This window comes from Emydura macquarii, unplaced genomic scaffold (genome assembly GCF_026122565.2).
Source record: "Emydura macquarii macquarii isolate MOO-44397 ecotype Brisbane River unplaced genomic scaffold, CSIRO-AGI_Emac_v2 contig_1230, whole genome shotgun sequence".
Lineage (NCBI taxonomy): Eukaryota > Metazoa > Chordata > Testudines > Chelidae > Emydura > Emydura macquarii.
Genome location: NW_027131367.1, coordinates 8,605,008 through 8,624,734, shown reverse-complemented (window position 1 = coordinate 8,624,734; position 19,727 = coordinate 8,605,008). Strand labels below are relative to the sequence as shown.

The window sequence follows — 19,727 nt, the reverse complement described above, 5'->3', positions numbered from 1 at the left end:
TCTCATCACTTTGTAAAAACGGTGCTGAGCTAAAATCCTGGTGGCCTTGCTGCAGCTTTTCCCCTGCAAAGGTAAGAGAACAGGCTGAACTGAGCTGAGCTGCAGTGGAGAGATGGGTACAGAATGATGATCACCCAATTCCCAACATTGTTAGCTTTTTTGACTGCCACTGCATATTGAGTGGATGTTTTCAGAGATCTATCTATACTCCAAGATCTCTTTCTTGAGTGGTAACAACTAATTTAGATCTCATCATTTTATATGTATAGTTGGGAATATGTTTCCCCATGTGCATTACTTTGCATTTATCAACATTGAATTTCATCTGCCATTTTGTTGCCCAATCACCCACTTTTGTGAGATCCCTTTGTAACTCTTCAGTCTGCTTTGGACTTAACTATCTTAAGTAGTTTTGTATCATCTGAAAATTTTGCCACCTCAGTTTACCCCTTTTTCCAGATCATTTATGAATATGTTGAACAGTACTGGTCCCAGTACAGACCCTTGGGGGACACCACTATTTACCTCTCTCCATTCTGAAAACTGATCATTTATTCCTACCCTTTGTTTCCTATCTTTTAACCAGTTACTGATCCAGGAGAGGACTTTCATTCTTATCCCATGACAGATTACTTTGCTTAAGAGTCTTTGGTGAAGGACCTTTGTCAAAAGCTTTCTGAAAATCTAAATACACTGGATCACCCTTGTCCACATGCTTGTTGACCCCCTTCAAAAGATTGGTGAGACATGATTTCCCTTTACAAAAACTATGTTGACTCTTCCCCAGCAAATGTGTTCATCTGTGAGAATAAACTTAACTGGAACTAATGATTTTAAAGGAATTTCTGTATTTTGTATGTAAGAGCAAGCAATTCTTAATATGTAACTAACGGCTGTTTGGCAGAAAAACTGCTGTATTCTTAAAATGTTATTTAAAAAGAGGCAAATGTACTTTTCTATATTAAATACACCAAAATTCCCTTTGAAAAACTGTATTTATAGTTCTGTATACACAGTTTCATTTTAAAATTGTTTTATTAAAAAATATCCATCAGTGTATTTACTGTCTTCAAAACCACAAGAAAGTACTTCACAAAACAGTGAGTCCATACAACTATTTACACATAGGGAAAGTGAGTTCACATCTTAGGGTTTTACGTTCTCTGTACTTGATTCATTAGTAGGAGAAGGTTCAACAATCAGTCTTGGCTCAATCAGTGCAACCCAACTTTCAGTTATCTGAAACAAACACATGTATAATATTTAGCATGGACATAAACAAACAAAAAGATAAGAATTTATTTTATTGTCTATATTTGTGCTAAGAAAGTAATATCAGCTGCACATTTGTACAAGCGCATTACTAAACAAGAACTATAGTACAATGATATGTATGGTGAATCCCTACTCTGCTTTTCTGCTCTCCCAATATACACAGAATTCCACTAACATCAGCAAAGATACACACATGTAGGGAGAGTAAAATATCAGATGAACAGATAAACTTGTAAAAACCGAAATATGCTAGACATAATATTTGTATTCTGTTATATTAAGAAAAAAATCTTTAAAAAATTTGTTAATCAAATTGTGTATATACATCTGTATACCTGTGCAGCTATTAAATAAGATTCAGTGTTGAAGTAATGATTGCTATAATATACAATACACCAATCACTATAAAGAAACTGATTTTTTTTTGTTTTGTTTTCACTCATTTTCATTGAGATGTATGACAAATAGAAATCTCACTAAAACACGTAAGTTCCTTAGCTGCAATGAAGAGTCACGTACAATTGGTAATATTTCAACTGTGCACAATGCCAAACAGTTTAAAGAATATTAATATACCTTCGTATCCTGAGAAACAGCATATTCTATCATTTCAGCTCCATCCGCAGACTGGTATACCAGATCAAACTTTCCTGGCTCTTTCACCACTTAAATAAGAAGGGGAAAAAAAGTGATTTCCAGTTAGTTTTATATAAATGTAAAGGTAAACATTATTTGTACAAAACAACAAGAGTTCTATGGTACCTTAAAAACAAACGCATTTATTTGGGCATAAGCTTTCGTGGGCAGAAACCCACTTCGTCAGATGATTATTTGTACAATATTTAAAAAGCTAGTCAAGTTCATTTATTTAATCAGCATTACACATTACAACAGACACTGTTACAATCATTCACTCCTCAGTGGTTCAATGAAGCAGTTGAGCAGTAATGATACACTACTTTGTGTTTACACTATACTGTATCACAGTGTACAATAATAACTTGTTAATCTAATTGCTTGATGTAGGGACCCATTTGTCACTGTTCAGTTATACAGTGCTTAGGCACACAGACACCTTTTCAGCAATGCATATAACTGGTATATACGTATCAGAGACAGGTGACCTAGTTAAAAAAAAAAGTTACAATACAGGTATCTAGTTAAAAGCACACAGTAAAATCCAGTAAAAAGTCAACATTTGCCAACTTAACCACTAAGCTATCCTGATTTAAGTATAAGGAAAAGCTATATCAAACTCAGATGGGTGGCAGCTGTTGATAAATGTTGGCTTTTAAGTGGCTATCACTATATGTGCATTCCAAATTTCAGTCAAGTATTTGAGGTGTATTCCATCATTTTGTAAGGACTCAGTCCTACACCCAATAAAGTCAATGGCAAAACAATGAGAACAGGACTCAGCCCCAAAATGTCTTCAATTCACAGGCATGTCTATTCCATTTATTTTCATTTAACTATTTTAATCTTTCAGATGATGCAGTGGACCAGTTCCATTGGGACATTGTTAGCTTTCTAACTGTGAACAGTACAACTCAAAGTGAACTTTGTATGCATGATGCCACAACTGACAAGTCATTCGAGTATCCAACCTTACTTAGCAATGTGTACAACCAACTTCAAGACAGTGAGCAAGTGCCATGGATTTTCTGTACTTAACAACCTATTTTAATCTGTTGGAAATTTTATGTTTGAGGTAATGCTGAAAAAATGTGTCTGAAAAATTGTAATATATTGTCTTATTGATGTTTACCACTGCAGCAGAAATTACTTTAAATATTTACATACTGACTTCTGGAGTTACATGTACTTGCCTGCTGAAGATGAAAGAATCTCAAGCTCTAGCTGTTTGTTATCAGCATTCCAACTGATTATTTTTCCCTCCTTCAAAAAACAACAAAAACAGTCCCACGTTGAAGCATAGCAAATTTGGCAAATATTCTATATTACATTACAGGGATATGCTCAAGCACAGTTAGAGCAAATATTTCTATGTGATGAAGTCATTTGTCCAGTTCTGAAAAATCTGTTAAAGTATTAAATAATTAACTTTAAAAGTTTTAAATGAACTGAAATTAGTACTACCAGTAAACCCCAAATCTTTTATTGCTACATTAATCCACATGGACTATGGCAATCAATCAGCTATAAATCAAGTTTTCTTTGAAACTGCTACGAAGATGTATTTTTAATATTCCATGAAGTGTCTTGACAACTTCAAACAAATGTGCCAAGTCTTTCAATGTTCTTTTGCATCCAAAAGCTTGGAATTTTTCTTCCCACTTTAAATTGTTTGCCCTTTCATCAGCAACATTGCTTGCATGTGTGTTTCTAATGACAACGCGTTAGTATTTTGAATGGTTTTTATCTTTTGTAATTATTTTTATTTATATTGGAAATAGTCTGCGCAGTAACAGGAGAAGTGGGGAGAAAATATATATAATGCACAGAATTTTAAAATATCTGAGACACCCCAAAACCTTGTCTTACCCACTGTAGTATTATACATTCGTTTTTGAAAACATACCTTGTAATCAGATACTTCAGGAGTATAATTTTCAGTTAATTCCAAAAGCTGTTAAAAGAAAAATATAAATAATTAAAAAACATGAAAAATTATATTTCCTGCTTCTGCCCCTTACTATCCAGTCTGGGCCCTATCACTGAGGTGAACTGCGTAAAGGCTGTATCTCCTGCTCCTGGACCCTAATTGCTTGCCTCAGCTAGTATTCCATGACTGATTGCTCTAGTGGCTTTTCATGCAGCTTGGGCCTCAAGAAGAGATCACTGTGACTCCAGCTTCCTCAGCACCAGAGATTTTTGATTTTGGGAATGAAGTAGCATTATTTCTGTAGCAAGTTTTGCAACAATGTCATAGAAACACCATATAAACAGTAACTTCAGAGGAATTTCACTTTCTGTAGAATCTAGGTCTCACAGTAATTGTGTGTGTGAGTGTGTGTGAGAGAGAGAGAGAGAGAGAGACACTTCTCTCTACTGTGGTCTTTCAGGAGTTGTTTGTTTGTATCAGGACAGCTTTTCCAAGAAAAAAAGAGGCATTCTGGGAAGGTTCAAAGTCAGCTTGATTACCTGACGCTTGACTCAGGTGGTCTGAGGGAAGGATCCATTATACAGATTTGACTAGGAATTCCTATTGAAATTGAGGCGGAGATGGAAAGTATGACATTTCTTTACTTATGTTAAAACAAAATAAACAATTACACTAGTTCAAAAGCTTTCTAAAATCAAGGCATCAATTGAATCCAGTCAAGCTGTGTCTTTAGAGCAAGACACTTTGAAAATACATGCACAATCAAAACTGGAGCAGGTACTTTTATTCAAGAAAATGCTTAGTTAGAGATAGATCAGGGAATAATTTTAGAGCTACTTGCAAATACAAGACATACCGGAAGGCTTAGAGGGTTTTGAACCATTGTCAGGGTTCCAGATTTCTTAGAAAAAAATTAGACAAAAAAGTTATTCACCAATAAAGGTGAAAAAGGGTTCTTTGGATACCCAGTTCTTATGCCAATGGTTGAAGACCCAATTTTATAGTTCATTTGGAAAGGTGGTGATGTCAAACCTACTGGGACCCATTTCCCCCCCTCTAACTTACAAGCTAAGGGAATCAAGGTTAACTGCACATCCGGATAAATGCAAACATATTCTAAAACAACAGTCACTAAATAATGCAAGTTTGAGAACATTTGAAATGCAAGATTTTGGGTGTCACGGCTAAAGTAGCGGTGTTATATATTGCAAAATTTATTATACTGGTACATCTGAAAGAGTTTTCAGCCACTTGACTAACACTATGTATTTTAGGATTTCCTTACCTTAAAGGCAATTTTTTCTCCTACTTGTGGTGGGGCAGCTAACAGAGGTAGTACACTATAGTCCCTCTTTGGAACTTTCACTGGATTCTGGGAAACAAACATTAAACCCATTGATTCAATTATTTAATTAACAAAAGCAAATAGGCAATATTAATGCTGTATGAAAAAACTCTGAGAAAACCTATCACACAAACCAGCACGCAAACCAAGAGGTAGAGCGCTAGCTACATGTATAATGTAAAAACAGTATTTTACTAACACTTCTTCAGGATATGTGTCAGCAGGCCTTAACTGAATGAATGGTACAGTTGTATTCTTTACACTAGTCTTATCTTTTTTTGTTTTTACAATTTATGTTCCTCTGATGTGACAGGCAATGTTTCCTGTGGGTAGAGCACTGAGTTGGGGCTCTCAAGACCTGGATTCTATTTCCAGTTCTGGCACTGGCCTGTTGGGTAATCTTGGGAAATCACTTCTTTTCTCTGTGCTTCAATTTCCTATCTGTAAAATGGGAATAATGATATCAACCTTTGTTAAGTGCTTTGAGATCTAATGATGAAAAGCACTACATAAGAGCTAGTGATATTACTGCATTTTTGTACATGCAATTACTGAAATTTAAGTAAAAAAGCTATAGATTTAAAAAAAAAACGTCAAAAATGGGTTATGAGGACATAGTCACTCACCTGGATAACAACAGAAGTGTTTGTTGCTGTATCATTTAGCTGCTGCTGTTTCTGGCTTTCATTGCTGTAGTTGAAGAAGAAACTGCTTTCGCCTCGGCCCCTGCCCCGGATCATCCCACGACACCCACGGCCCCTATATCCTCTCCAAAAGAAGTTATCCTCTCCTCTTCCACGTCCCCTTCCCAAACTGCTAGGGTTGGCGGTTGGTCCTTGACTGCTAGCTGGCAATTGTTTATCACCATTTCTTACTAAGGATTTATTGAAGCCAACATTTGCTATGGGCTTTTTAATAACAAAAGTCTCTGAATCTGAACTATCAGACTCTGAAGAGGAGGTCTTTGCCTTGGGCGACTTTGAAATAATGTTTCCAGTTGGCGGATTATTAGGCAGCAATTTTCTCTTTGAGTTACTGCTTTGCTCCTCCTCCTCCATACTAGAGTCAGAATCTGAACTAGAGGATTGGGGTTTTGCTTTTTTACTAATTACAGTCTTAGGGGAATTTTCATCTTTAGACTTTGTGGTAACTTTACTAGCAGCAACAGTTTTTATAGCAAAATTTGCAGCAAGTTGGGATTTGTCTCTGTGTAAGGTTGCTGCCATAGGTTTATGTGAGGATTTATTTTGCTTCATATCCATTTCATTGTCAGATGACGTACTGGAGGAATCATGATCTGAAATTTCTCCTCTCCTTTTGTGGGACTGTGCTGTGATGTTTTTTATTGTGCTATTTTCACTAGGTTTCGAAGAGAAACTGTTGTTTGTCTTTTCTAAAACAGTCTTTCCTCTAATTGCCTTTGTCTTTCTCTGCTTAGCATCCTTTTTTTCTGTCTCCAGCTCTTTCCCCCCCTCAGACTTTTTTTTAAGCTTTTTGAACTCATCAGGACAGCTGTCATCCTTACTTCCTGTGATATCATTTCTTCCATTCACCTCTTCTTTTCTTTTTTTTTTCTTGGACTTTTTCCGAGAGTCTTGAACAATTACAGAGTCCTCTTCCTTAGAAGAAAGATGTTCAGAGTTCTGTTTCTTCTTCTCCTTTTTCCTTCTGTGTCGGTCATATTCACTTTTACAGTCCTCCTCCTCTTCCAGTATTTGCCTGTGCCTTTTTCTCTCTTTTCTTGATGAATAAATGATACCATTACTGACCTCATCACAACCATCTGCAACTCTCTCTTCCAATTTAACCCTGTCAAAAACACAAAGAGAAACCAGCCTTCAGTATAAATTATTATATGACTGTCTTTTAGAAATAAGGATGTCACAGCTATTAATTTAGCAGCTAAGGAATACTACCTCAGTAGGTGAGGAGATACACCTATCGATCTCCCAAACAGATTATGCCACCAAGGACTAAACTAGGTGTCATCAAACACCCCAAAGTCCCCATTTCAATGGGAGTTAAGATCAAGTGTGTGTGTGGGGGGGTGGAGGGGGAGGTGTGTGTGTGCAACAAGAACAAGCAACAAGAAAGGTGTTTTTCAAAAAAGAGCTGAACCTAAGCTGCAATATGACCAGCTGCCATGATTTGAAAGGTATTGAAAGGTGTCTGCACAAAGGGAAAGGAGTGTTTCAAATCAGGTTAGGTGATGATTTGCAGAAGCAAGTTTTCTCATCACTAGCCAAGCGCTGGGGCGGTACAGCAGTCCTGAAAGCGACACTGCAGAGAAGAGAGGAGATGCAGAGATGTGAGCTCAAGGCTCCTGCTCCTCCGGCCACCTGGGAACGGGCCTAGTTTCCTAATTAAAAAACATATATATATATTCCCCCACCCACCCCTTATGCCTCCAGCACCTGGGGCCCAGGGAGCCAGGGTAAAAACATGAGGGGCCCCTGCCTCCCACGGGGACAACTGACCCCCGGCCACAGGTGCCTCCCACCAAGTGAGTAGCCCACCCCGCGCACCCGAAGGATTCGCTCCTCTTCCCTCCCCCAGGACCTGAGGGAGCCTCTTCCCTTCCCTCCCCTCCCCCCACTTGAGGGAGTCTCGCCTCTCCTGCCCCCGGGAACCTCAGGGAGCCACTTCCCGCCATTCCCCAGGACCTGAGAGAACCGCCCCTCCCCCAACACCTGAGGGAACCGCGCCCCTCCCCCCGGCACCTGAAGGAGCCGCTTCCCTTCCCCGCCGGCACCTGAGGGAGTCGTTGTCCCGCACCAGGCGGGCGCTCTCGGTCGGCGGCAGCAGCGCCCCCTCCAGGAAGAGGCTGAGCTGGGCCCGGCGGCTGAAGCCGAACTTGTCCCGGACGAGGCTGATGAGGTCGGTGACCAGGCGCACCTGGCTGGGCTCCAGGAGCAGCCAGCACAGCGAGCAGCCCGGGCTCGCCGGCGGCGGGTAGTCGAACAGCAGCCGGAGCCGCACGGGCCCCCCGCCACCGGCCGCCGCCATCTTGGAAAAGGAGTTACGTGGGAGGAGGAGGGGATGCTACGGTGCCCCGTGCGGGACGAAAGAGAGAGAGGGGAAGCAGTAGCGGTAGCTTCGCAACTCGGACGCCACCTGCTGGCAGCAGCTGCGAACCGCAGCCAGGGAAGAGTGCAGGCTGCAGCAGGGAGCAAATGGTTGGGTTGTTATTAACCACCCTGTCACAATTGGGTTCACATTGGTAATCGGTAATTCTTGTGAATTTTATTGACTCTGGTTTTATCGTGGTATTTATTTTTTTATGCCTGTGGCGTTCAGCTCAGGATCAGGGCCCCTGTTTCCTCTTTTCCATAGGGACATTCGTGAGAATTTGGGCACTGAGTTGCAACCCGAAGAAGAGCTCTGTGTGTCTCGAGAGCTTGTCTCTCTCACCACAAGAAGTTAGTCTAGTAAAAGATATTACCTGACCCATCTCTTAGCACAGATGAGTGTCTGTTCTTCGGCCCTGATCCTGCAACTGGCTACACAAGGCATTAAAATATACCTGGGTGTAGCCAAATACAGGATCAAAGCCTTAATTATCATTTAAACTCTCTTCTCCCTCCCAAACACACCCCATGTAAAGTTAATCATGTAAAATAATTCTGCTCTTACGAGAACTGATCTTAGCATCTTAAGTCCATGATATTTCAATCAGATTTACATGGGTAGAGACTTATGCATGGGAGCTGGGAATGGCTGACGGGATGGATCACTTGATTACCAGTTCTGTTCATTCTCTCTGAAGCACCTGGCATTGGTCACTGTTGGAAGACAGGGATACTGGGCTAGATGGACCATTGGTCTGACCCAATATGGCCATTCCTATGTGCAGAGTCTCATTAACTTTGGTGGGAATACTGACATGAGAAAAATTACTCTTGTACATAAATGTTTTTGGGTTGGGTCCACAAGATCGGAGCAAGGAGTTCTTCTAGAAAACATCAAACCTGAATAGGATGAAATGAGAATCTGAGATGTGTGGACATTAAAAAAGAAAGAGAAAGGCAGGGAGGGAGGGAGAAATATTTGCTTAGAATTCTGTGTCCAGAGAATTTGAATTTGGAAAACCTAAATCATGAGAGAAGTTGTGGAAACAGATGATTGTAAATCCTTTTAGCACACACAAATCACTTGATGATTGTATATACAATTCTCTGCCTCATCTTACAGGCTGAATTTAGAGTCCAGCATCAGAAAAACCAGTAGTGTTCTCATGTATACAAGACCAATAAAGCTTGTAGCATAACATGGGGAAATCAGCCTGTTTGGCAAGCCAGCCTAAATCTCCCCGCAGAGACAGAACCATGCTAAGTGGCTGCTGCAAAAATATCTGTTGCATTTACCATGCAGGGGAGGAGAGAGGGCGCCCTGTGTTATTAACTGGCTGGCTCCCTTTATAACCAGAAAGCCACCACTTCCCTTCTTACTAGGCAGCTGACTAGAGACCTGAGTCATATGATTTTCAATCAGGAAACTCCCCAGTTGCTGCAGAGATGGAGCTGCTGCTTAGACAACACGTTATCCGGCTGCTTTTCCTGCTGACTTTGGGTTCAGGTATGTTTGATAGAGGCTGTGTGTATGAGGGATGCATGTTTAACAAGTCCTATGAGGAGTTACTGAGACTAGGGTGACGGGCATTACTCACAGGCACCTTTCTCATAAACTTGCTCTAAACTGACTTGTTTTGTGGCTTGTTGAACTTTAAGGCATTTACTGGTAGGTGAACACTAGGGAATGAATGATGCCTCCTTTCGCCCTGCATACCACCTCCCACCCCCATATCTTTTGTGCTCACCCCTGGCAGAAGCATCAGGCCAGATGTACTGCGAGTTTTGTGCAGAGCTTTCAAAGCCTGATCCTTTTTACGGGGGTCTGTTCTGGGCTCAGACTGTTTTAAGTTTTGCCTGCCCTGTGTCTCTTATTATGGAATCGCTTGCTTGGAATACGCTGGCTGTTCCCTTAATCTTTCGCAATGGAAAAAGTTACTAAGCGTGTTCAGGTTCAGGCCCTAAGAATATATGTAACTTCACCCATCTGAGCAGCTCCACACTGAAGTCAGGATTGTAGGTTTGCGGCTCAAGTTTGAAATCGGCTGTGTTCATTTTTTTGGGTGCTTTAATTTGACTTTTATGTGCTTGTCTTTAATGTAGAGGTCTGTGTTGTGCACCCTTAAGATATAGTGTCATCCTTTGTTATGTGGCTGGCTTTCTCCAGCTGGGGGGAAAAAAAGTCCACTTCTCCTACTTGAAAAGCATGAACTGAGTGTGGGGTGGGTTAAAGATGCTAACTTGTTACCTAGAATGGGAGTTAGATGTAATCTAAACCTCTGAACTCTGCTGCTTCCCTCCCCACCACCCCGGTGTCCCAGGAGAGACAAATGAAGATAAGTCTCTGTTGTGTAACTTTTATGGGACAAAACATTATTTTCAGTTATCAGCTTAATGTAACTGAGAAGTTTGGAGCTTTCTGTCAAGGCTGTTGATAAGATATAAGTGGAGAGACATTATTTGTCTTATGCAGATTATTGTTTATGCACATGATTTATTAGCCACAGGGTCACACAACTGATGATCTTGCTGAACCTCTAGGGTTCTTGAAATAACTAAATAAATTGAAAACACAAATAGGAAAAGTAGTTAACAAGCTGGAAAAAAAAAAACAGTGTTCCCTTGTTCAAATTGCACCTCTCTGATTTACTGCCAGCTATTGTGCAACATGAAGGGGGTTATAAACAAGACAAGAACTTATAAAAATCAGGCTGCCTCTCTGCACTTCAGCTGTTACACTGCTTTCAAGTCCAGCTTCAGGATTCTTCCAGGTGTTAGAAAAATAACTTCAAGACAGTCCTATGTTGGCCATTGTAAGCAAATGCCCAGTTAACTCCTAATAAGTGATTTAAAGTTAGAAGCACGCTTATACTGGAACATTTACATGCTTGGTGTTGCAGGCATTTTAGTTTACTTGAGGCTGACTTTCCTTTCTAGCACAAGATTTTTTTGTGGCCTGGCCTTTTGATTTCCACCTTCAGCTTCTCTGATCCAGGCTCTTTGAAACTGGGTAATTTTCCTGGGTGAAGCTGTCTGAAAATTAAAGCCTCCATCCTGCAAGTGGATCTGGATCTTATGCAGACCCCTGCACCTACTTCCATGGGGCTCCCCACGGGTACATGGGCTGCCGTTCTGGATCTAATTATAGTATCAGGGCCATAGGTCTCTGTCTCATAGTACCAAACTCTCCCTTGGAAATCATTGCTTGATTGGACAGCAGAGACTTTTTCTTGCGTGTAAGGCAAACGCATTGTTGCACTTCAAAGCAGATCGCATTTTTAGGTGATGCTAACAGTCCCAACTAGCATATCAACTAATGACACAGTCTAATGCAGAGCTTGAGGAAGTCCTTAATTTTTGAATCCATGGCACTACATGAACTGATGAGCTGAAGTCCATCTTGGCAGTAAGAATGAATGTGAATTCTTGGTGCTACAAAGTATCATGAAAAATGTCAAAGAGTCCCATCAGAGCTAAAGAGAACATGGCTAAACCAATTCTGCTTATCATATCATTCTACATGGGTAACCCTTCCTCTACTTGCAGTGTTTTCAAAAACCATGCTGATAACACTGCTAGCAGACTGTAGGCTCATTCAAGGCCGTTAATGCTGCTGCTCCTCACAACAAAAAATCTATCTTCCTGAAATCTAGTGACCTAGCACCGATTAAGAATAAGTAAGCGCTTTATTGTGCTTTTGCACACATGTGGAGCGGTTCTTAACCCAAATTTTGAACAAAATAGATGGAATCATTGCAGGACTGTGCTCTACAGTACAGTCTTTACTGACCAACATACTTCTCAGTTACTGGACAGTCCAGGTTGTTATAGTGACTATTTTGTGATAAAGAAGTTTAGGGAGGGGATTAAGTTTTAAAAGTCTGCTCCCTACAATGAATCTGCATCATACACCATAGTAGATTATGTCCATTGAAGTTAATATGAGTCTTCAGCTGACTTCACTGGGCTTTGGATCAGGCCCTAAAAGTGTGATGCATGATGACTTTTCTTAAGGCCCTAAACTTACAATATTTGGGGACTGTAATAACGTGATTTGATCTTTCCTGTGAGACTGGGACCAAACTGTTATAACCTTAGGCTGAAATCTTGTCCCCATTACGGTCAATATAAGATTTGACATTGTCTTCAATGGCACGAGGATTTCACCTCTGCTCTTTGCATGTACTTAAAGGCATGTCTGTGCCAGAAAATTTATTCCAGTATTTGGACAGCTGCACTTGTGGTAATGATAATGGAAGGCCCCAATCCTGGTAACACGTAAGTACGTGCATAGCTTCATTCCTGTGCATAGAACTGATGAAGTCAAAGTTATGCAAGTCCTTAAGTGTTAGCAGGATTTGGGTGGAAGTGTTAAGGTAGGCAGGGCTCAGGTGTTTTGTTCAGTAGAAAATATTTTTGAATGAGAGTATTTGTAATTATCACGCCCAAAATTAAAACTAATGGGTCTTAGCCTAGTTTGTTGGTCAAATGTCTCAAGGCCATAGAATGTGAAACATAATTTAGGCTTGGCATTATATGTCATATCATTATATGATCACCTATTATTTGATCACAGGGAATTATTTTAGCAAGAATGCTCTGGTTTAGGCAGTGACCTACCTTTTTCATTGCATTGTGAGGCCAATCTTTCATTTTTTTAGAACTTCATTTCATTGTGTTTCACATTTTTCTGAGTTAAAATAACTCCATTAAGAACTTTTTGTAGTCAGGCATAAGTACCTGCCTAAGGCCTAGCTTACTGGAGACCATAAAGTCTTTCTCTTTGTTGTTACTGTTATAATAAATTAGTTCTTTAAAATATTTGACCATTTTGCCATTATTTGACCTGTCGTTCACCAAGTATGTTTGGACTGGTCAAGTGTCCAACCCTACCCTACTGAATCAGATCCCCTTTTTCTTTAGGTGCAGTTCTAAAGCAATCAAAAGACCAGAAAGAAGCATGGGGGTATGTAACAGTGAGAAGCAATGCACACATGTTCTGGTGGCTGTACTATGCAAACAACCCTACCAAAAATTTCACAGAATTACCTCTCATTATGTGGCTTCAGGTAAGATATAGTGAAAGACATTTTAAAAGGAATCTTGATTTCTGCACCATTCAGCATATTGATCTGCCCTGATATTCTAGCTAAACCGAAATAAGATTCTGAGCTATGACTTATTCTCTGACTCCTGTCTGAACTAGGTTTTCAGGTTAGCAAAGAATACTGAAAATATTCTAAAGCAATTCTATAAATTAATGGAATGTGTTTAGCTCTGATCACCCTGTAACAAGAAGCCGAAACCAAGACAGTTTATTATTCGTTGGATTGCAGTAGTAGTTCTTGACCTCAACCCCTCTGTGCTAGACACCCTGCAAACATGTAACTAAAAGGCTGATGCACCCCTGAAGGGCAGTTCCAACAGTCTAAGGTCAGAGACAATTGATGGAAATGATTAGAGGCCTAGAAAGGTTTCTATGTGGAGAGAGGGGAAAGATTGGGACTGTTTAGTTTAGAGTGGAGACCAGTTCTATCCAGTCAGATTAGTTCAAGGCAGTGGTGTGTGTGTTTATATATACACACATTCTAGACAGTATATTACAGGAGCTAATGTTGAAAATAATCCACTAGTTGACTGAGTCTTTCACATTCTGGATTAATTCTGCAAAGTGTAGTGTACATGCTGTGCACCTTTGGAAAACTGACTATTATGTGTGCACCACTTCAGTAGCTGACTCCTCCATATCTTTCTACGCTGAAGTGTGTTCAGCTCTGGATGGGAAGGAAAGCTTCAGACCGGTATTTGCATAGCATAAAGTTCATCAGTTGCATTCACAAAGTAGTGACTGAGTCTCTTAAATTCCTCTCTCCACAAACAGGGCATGTGTGTAATGAAGGAAGACAGGGGTTCCCTTTGCATTTTAGCATGCAGCACACAAACGATTCCTGTGGAATTCCAATGGTCTAACTCTATTGGTTTGTCTTGATTCCCCAGATTCTAATTAGCTTTCTTGTTTTGTCCCATCTCCTCCTCCTCTTCCTCCTCTCTCCTACTCACCCCAACCCCGTAGGGAGGTCCAGGAGCTTCAGGCTGTGGATTTGGGAACTTTGAAGAAATCGGTCCCTTGGATGCAGAACTGAAACCAAGAAATACAACCTGGGTATAGTAGAAAGCTTATAATGGGTCATCTCAGCTTTTACTCATTGACTAATAGATGGGATCCTTGCTTTCTTAGTCAAATGATTGAGTAGGACAAAAATGCCCCAAGCAGTACAGTGTCCATCTGAAATTCAACACTTCCTGAGACCCAAATCTTTCTGTACTTCTACTCTTGAACCAACAAACATGCTTAAAGTGGTATGGAACCACCCTCCTCCACATGTTTACAATACCTTGCTTATCTTCAAATACTTTACCCCTAAAATGCTGTAGTTGGGAAAACAGCTGTTAAGAGCAGCTCACATGACCACAGGCATACCCATCTGATTTGTCTGTAGATGGTAAACTTGTCTGTAGTAAACATCTGGGGCTGGGAAAAGAGGAAATCGAGAAAGCTCTTATTTCAGTCCATGTCCTTGTAGATGCCGTAATAATTTAGGCTCTGTTAGGATTGCTGACAGGTCCCTAACAGCGTCACTACTGGTCTGCATGTATTGTTAATTGACTGGAAACTTCATACAAATCTCCTTTCTCCTGGCTATACAGCTGCAGGCAGCCAGCATACTGTTTGTCGATAATCCTGTTGGCACTGGATTCAGTTACACAAATGATAGTAATGCGTTTGCAAAAAATCTCTCCACTGTCTCTTCCGATATGCTGGTTCTTCTGAAAGAGTTCTTCAGCTCTATGAAAGAATTCCAGGTAAGGAACTCTAGTTTTGTTTAACAGCATTAAAGAAGAGTGTGATGCTAACCAAGGCATCAGAGAGGATTTGTGAACAGCTAGACCAAGAAAGAGAACAGCCTCTCCAGAAGACAGCACATGCCACTAGCTACTGCTCGTAAGAACAGCCGTACCGAGTCAGACCGATGCTCCATCTAGCCCAGTGTCCTCTCTTCCAACAGTGGCCAATGCCCGGTGCTTCAGAAGGAATGAACAGAACAGGGCAATTATCAAGAGAACCATTCCCTGTTGTCCAGTCCCAGCTTCTGTCAGTCAGAGGCTAGAGACACTCAGAGCATGGGGTTGCATGCATCCCCAACCATCTCGGCTAATAGCCATTGATGGACTTCCCTTCTTGACCTTCTCTAATTCTTTTTTGAATCCAGATATAGTTTTGGCCTTCACAACATCCCCTGGCAATGAGTTCCACGGGTTGTGTGTTGGGTAGAGAAGTACTTCCTTATGTTTGTTTTAAACCTGCTGCTTGTTAATTTCATTGAGTGATCCCTGGTTCTGATGTTATGTAAAGGAATAAATAACACTTCCTTATCCACTTTCTCCACAGTGTGGTAAGAGAATTGCAGGCACAGCTGATGCCCCTTTTCTCTCCCCCTGATTTAAAGGTGAAATTGGATGTCTAAGTGATATCTATTGCAGCTGCATTTATTTATTCTGCTGTCTTTGCCCCCATTTCTACATTCAGGCAGGTGAATTCTGGTGCCTGTAGTGAGCCCCACTGAAGTCAGTGAAACTCTGCGTACAGCACTGTGGGATCAGGGCCTCTTTAGGTGCAACTCAGAATGAACAAACAAACTATCTAGTGTCTGAGGGATGAACAGGTGCAGTTTGGGTTTCGTATGGATGGCAAAGAGTGGGCAAAACATATACTGTCCTGATGGTGTGGTTTCCTTCTCCAGACTATTCCATTCTACATCTTCTCAGAATCTTATGGAGGCAAAATGGCAGCTGGTATCGCTTTGGAGCTGCATAAGGTAAAGCAGATCCTTCCCGGTGTGGGTGCATAACCGCTTCTTCCTTCTCAGCATGTGTCTTTCTCACATCATAAAGAAGGATCATATTGTGGGTGTTGGGGTCTTTTTTGAGAGCAGCAGCTTCTGTATTTTTAGAGAGTAAACTTGCTTCACTGTCGATGATGGGAAAGATCTCAGTCAATCTAAGAAGCTGCTAACTAGAAAAAGACTACATCATGCCCCAGGTCTCAAGAGTTATGTGAAGCACACAGGCGGCCTCGTTGTGGTTGATATTCAAAGGCACAAAGGGCAGTTAGGTGCTCAACTCCCATCAGAAATTAGTAGGAGTTGGGCTCCCAATTCCCTCGTGTGCCTTTGAAAATCTGCCCCATAAATTCTCTATCCCAGAGTCAGTTGCTTGAATCAGATGATTCAACAAAACCCTGAATACACCATGTGCCTCTGACAAAAGGCAAGGCTTCTGAGGGCCCAAGATCACTAAAGAAGCAGCTTATTCTCAAAGGCTCAAACTAATCCAATGAATTAGCATGTTTCATAAAACTCCGAGCTTCCATCACTGGCTTTTATAGATACAGTGTGCATGCAAACCATGGAACTGCTGCATGAGGACTCCCTTCTGATCTTCCTTCTGCAGCTGAGCCTCCTCTGGTGGTGTTGTCTTGTCCTGTGATAATCATTTCAGGCCATGAAGTTTGAGAATGAATTCAGGAGCTCCTACAGAGTCTCTTTTGAACCAGGCAAGAGACAATGATGAACTGATAGTCACTCAGGACATATATGGACACCCATCAGATCTCATTTGTCTTTGTACCTTGATGCTAGTGAAAAGGGAAGGGTTGTTTTCTATAACACAAAGGCACTTCTGCTTATTTTGCATTGTGAAGCCTGTTTCTATCATTTGCTGGTTAAGGAGAAGAACTAGGTACAAGATCCTCGTTTACCTAAATGTGTGTTTAAAGCTCTCTTTACATTCTTTTTAAAGGCTATTCAGAATGGGAACATAGAGTGCAATTTTGTTGGGGCTGCTCTTGGAGATTCCTGGATTTCTCCTCTAGGTATGTTTATAGGGTTTTTGTGAACGTCTCCCTCTCCTCCAAAAGCCCACATCTGTCTAGGATACATTGTCTGTCCTTACTGTAAATGGTCAAGCTCTCCAATGAATGCAGGAAATCTAATCGGTAAATGTACGTTGATGTTCCAAGGAGCTGTAATTGAACCTCTAGAGGGTTCAAAAATTCAGAATGGTCTCAGGACAAAACTAGTAACAAACTCATGTTCCTTTAGGTGGGTGGCAGGGGAGTGTCTCTAAACGTCACTAAAAGGTCTGAAGTGTTTCGATAAACAAGTACTTCAGTGAAGGCTTAGCCTGGGCTGCAACGGAAACTGCTTTCTCCATGATACTTAGGTCTCCCAAAACACGCCAGCCTTCTATGTCCACCTCCTTCCTCCCACCCTGTGATTTGACATGCTCCTTGATCTGGTGGCCGTTGACTTTGGGCAGCCAGAAACTGTGAAATTCAAATGTGGGACTGCTTTAGGCCAGATTTCTCAGAAATGCTGAGAACCCACAACTCCACCTGAACTCAATCCTCAGCACCTCTGAACAGCAGGTCATAGGTGTCTCCAGGTGGGCACCCAAACCGTGTCCACTCTTGAATGGTTTGGCTTTATGTAACCCAAGCACATCTTAAAAACAGCAGGTAGGAAAAGGCCTGCTTTTACCACTCCCCTCAACAGTTGGTCGGGGACTTTACATTGGGAGGTTTCGGTGTTTTTAAATGTCCACCACATCTGGCTTTTAAACTGCTGTTTGCATTTTACCAACCATCTCTACAGTTACCACTAAAATTAGAAACCACCAAGCCACAGCAGCGTGACAGTCAGAAAAGCCGGGATGACTGTGTGCGTGGGGAGAAAGAGGCGGAGATGAAGGACTACATCAAAGCATTTGTTAGGATCCTGATCCTGCAGTGTGAGCTACATTGGGCAAGCCCCATTGAAGGATCTGTCTTTAGATGCAGGCAGTTAGAAGGGTGGACTGCTGTACGGTTACCTTAAACAATCTTTCCTACCTATGCTACAAATAGCACCCTAGCTTATAACTTGTCTTAAAATCTGACTTGTATTTTTTGTCCTCTTGCACTGTTTGCAAACAGGTCAGTTTGGACAATGAACATTGACTAGTCAAATCTGTCCACGTGTTCTCATGCACTAGCACAGCGCTGCAGTGTTTGAATTGCAAATGCTTCAGGAGAAATGTCTGTTGGTTGCTTTAAACAGCTTCCATTGGCCATGTGTGGGGAGCTAATGTCATGATGGTGGATTTATTGGGTTTAAGCTTTGTAAACAGCCCGTTCTTCAATGCCTTAACTTTGGACCAAATTTGATCTGACAAATGCCTCTTTACTGAGTAAATCGGCTTTGCCACTCTGTGCTCCTGTCACTATTATTCCTGTTACATTAGAGGGAAAGTTTTTTGTTGGAGAAAGTATTAGATACTTGAAACCTCTTTTGTTTCTCTAGATTCTGTGCTTTCCTGGGGCCCTTACCTTTACAGCACTGTGAGTATCTCCTCCGTCTCAGCTATTTGCAATAATTGTTCTGGGTTTCAAGGCTTTGTTCAAGACCTTATATGATACAATTTAAATCCAAGAGGGCACTTTGGTTTCTAGGTTAGCTTTCAACTAATATAAAAACCCTATTGGTAATTAACGGGGTTTAACATTAACAGTGACTTAGGATCTCAAATCAAATTCCTTCCATGAGCAACTGGTTGTTCTCTCCCTGTTTGCATTCCAGTCTCTTCTTGACGATCAAGGTCTAGTGGAGGTGACTGCCGCTGCCAAAAAAGTCATGAATGCGCTGAATAAAAAGCAATTTACGCTGGCCACTGAGCTCTGGAGTCTAACCGAGGAAGTAATTGAACAGGTAAGACGATGCTGTCTGGCATCAAGATTTGTAAGTTACATAAGCTAGTGGCTTATGAAAATGAACCAATTCAGGTAACCCCCTGAAATTAATGTACCAGGTGGGCCAGAGTCTCCATTACCTCCTCCTTACGCAGTTGTTTACACCAGTGCACTTAGTATGCTACCATGCTGACTTGAAAGCATTTTACACTCTCTTTGCGCTGGTGTAAATGACCACATAAGGTGGCAGTCAATGGAGAATGAGGCCCAGATGTATGCGAAGCACTACTGCACTAAGCTTTTGATTCATGAGTTAAAGGTTAAGCACATGAATAGACCCATTGACTTCAGTGGTACTACACAAGCTTAACTTTAAGGACATGTTTTGCTTGATTGGGCCAAGGTAGGTGTTTTACAGGGACATAATTCACTCAAATAGCATTTATATGATTTTTTTTTTTTTAAAAGTGTAATGGAAGTAAAACTGTCCTAAAACTGAAAGACTAAGCTAAACACTACTTCTCTTTTTTCATTGGCTTTTTTGCAGCTGCCAGTGTTCTGTGCACGGCTGGTTTCACTTCCTAATTTCATGCTCTAACATTATATTTGGCAATCTTTTTGCCTTTCTCTCCAAGCCCATGTAACCATTCCTCCCAGCTGTAGGGTATCTGTAACAGTGAAAACACA

The 19,727-nt window shown here is 41.1% G+C and overlaps 2 protein-coding genes across 2 annotated transcripts in view; one reads left to right on the top strand and one right to left on the bottom strand.

Annotated features, from left to right (window-relative positions):
* Nucleotides 1-1,016: 1,016 nt before the first annotated feature.
* On the bottom strand, nucleotides 1,017-8,210 carry COIL (coilin). The gene is made up of 7 exons (XM_067547413.1): nucleotides 7,939-8,210; nucleotides 5,813-6,995; nucleotides 5,127-5,213; nucleotides 3,818-3,865; nucleotides 3,105-3,174; nucleotides 1,852-1,940; nucleotides 1,017-1,239 (listed from the first exon to the last, which is right to left on the bottom strand). Exons 1-7 carry the CDS (start codon nucleotides 8,190-8,192, stop codon nucleotides 1,147-1,149), a joined length of 1,824 nt encoding a protein of 607 aa, XP_067403514.1. The 5' UTR covers nucleotides 8,193-8,210; the 3' UTR covers nucleotides 1,017-1,146.
* A 1,410-nt stretch (nucleotides 8,211-9,620) lies between these two features.
* The window catches only part of SCPEP1 (serine carboxypeptidase 1), a 22,007-nt gene continuing 11,900 nt past the window's right edge, over nucleotides 9,621-19,727 (top strand). The window contains exons 1-8 of the mRNA XM_067547412.1: nucleotides 9,621-9,761; nucleotides 13,178-13,323; nucleotides 14,328-14,417; nucleotides 14,963-15,118; nucleotides 16,057-16,131; nucleotides 17,114-17,186; nucleotides 18,655-18,692; nucleotides 18,931-19,059. Coding sequence (XP_067403513.1) covers nucleotides 9,701-9,761; nucleotides 13,178-13,323; nucleotides 14,328-14,417; nucleotides 14,963-15,118; nucleotides 16,057-16,131; nucleotides 17,114-17,186; nucleotides 18,655-18,692; nucleotides 18,931-19,059 — 768 coding nt within the window. The 5' untranslated portion in view covers nucleotides 9,621-9,700. The remainder of the gene's footprint in view (nucleotides 9,762-13,177; nucleotides 13,324-14,327; nucleotides 14,418-14,962; nucleotides 15,119-16,056; nucleotides 16,132-17,113; nucleotides 17,187-18,654; nucleotides 18,693-18,930; nucleotides 19,060-19,727) is intronic.

Excerpts from the sequence above, each read along its gene's own strand:
- COIL (XM_067547413.1), bottom strand. The coding sequence starts at position 8,192 with ATGGCGGCGGCCGGTGGCGGGGGGCCCGTGCGGCTCCGGCTGCTGTTC. Across the intron at positions 5,214-5,812 it reads ACACTTCTGTTGTTATCCAG|AATCCAGTGAAAGTTCCAAA; the intron begins GTGAGTGACTAT and ends TTTGTTTCCCAG. Across the intron at positions 1,941-3,104 it reads GATTCTTTCATCTTCAGCAG|TGGTGAAAGAGCCAGGAAAG; the intron begins GCAAGTACATGT and ends TTCTTATTTAAG.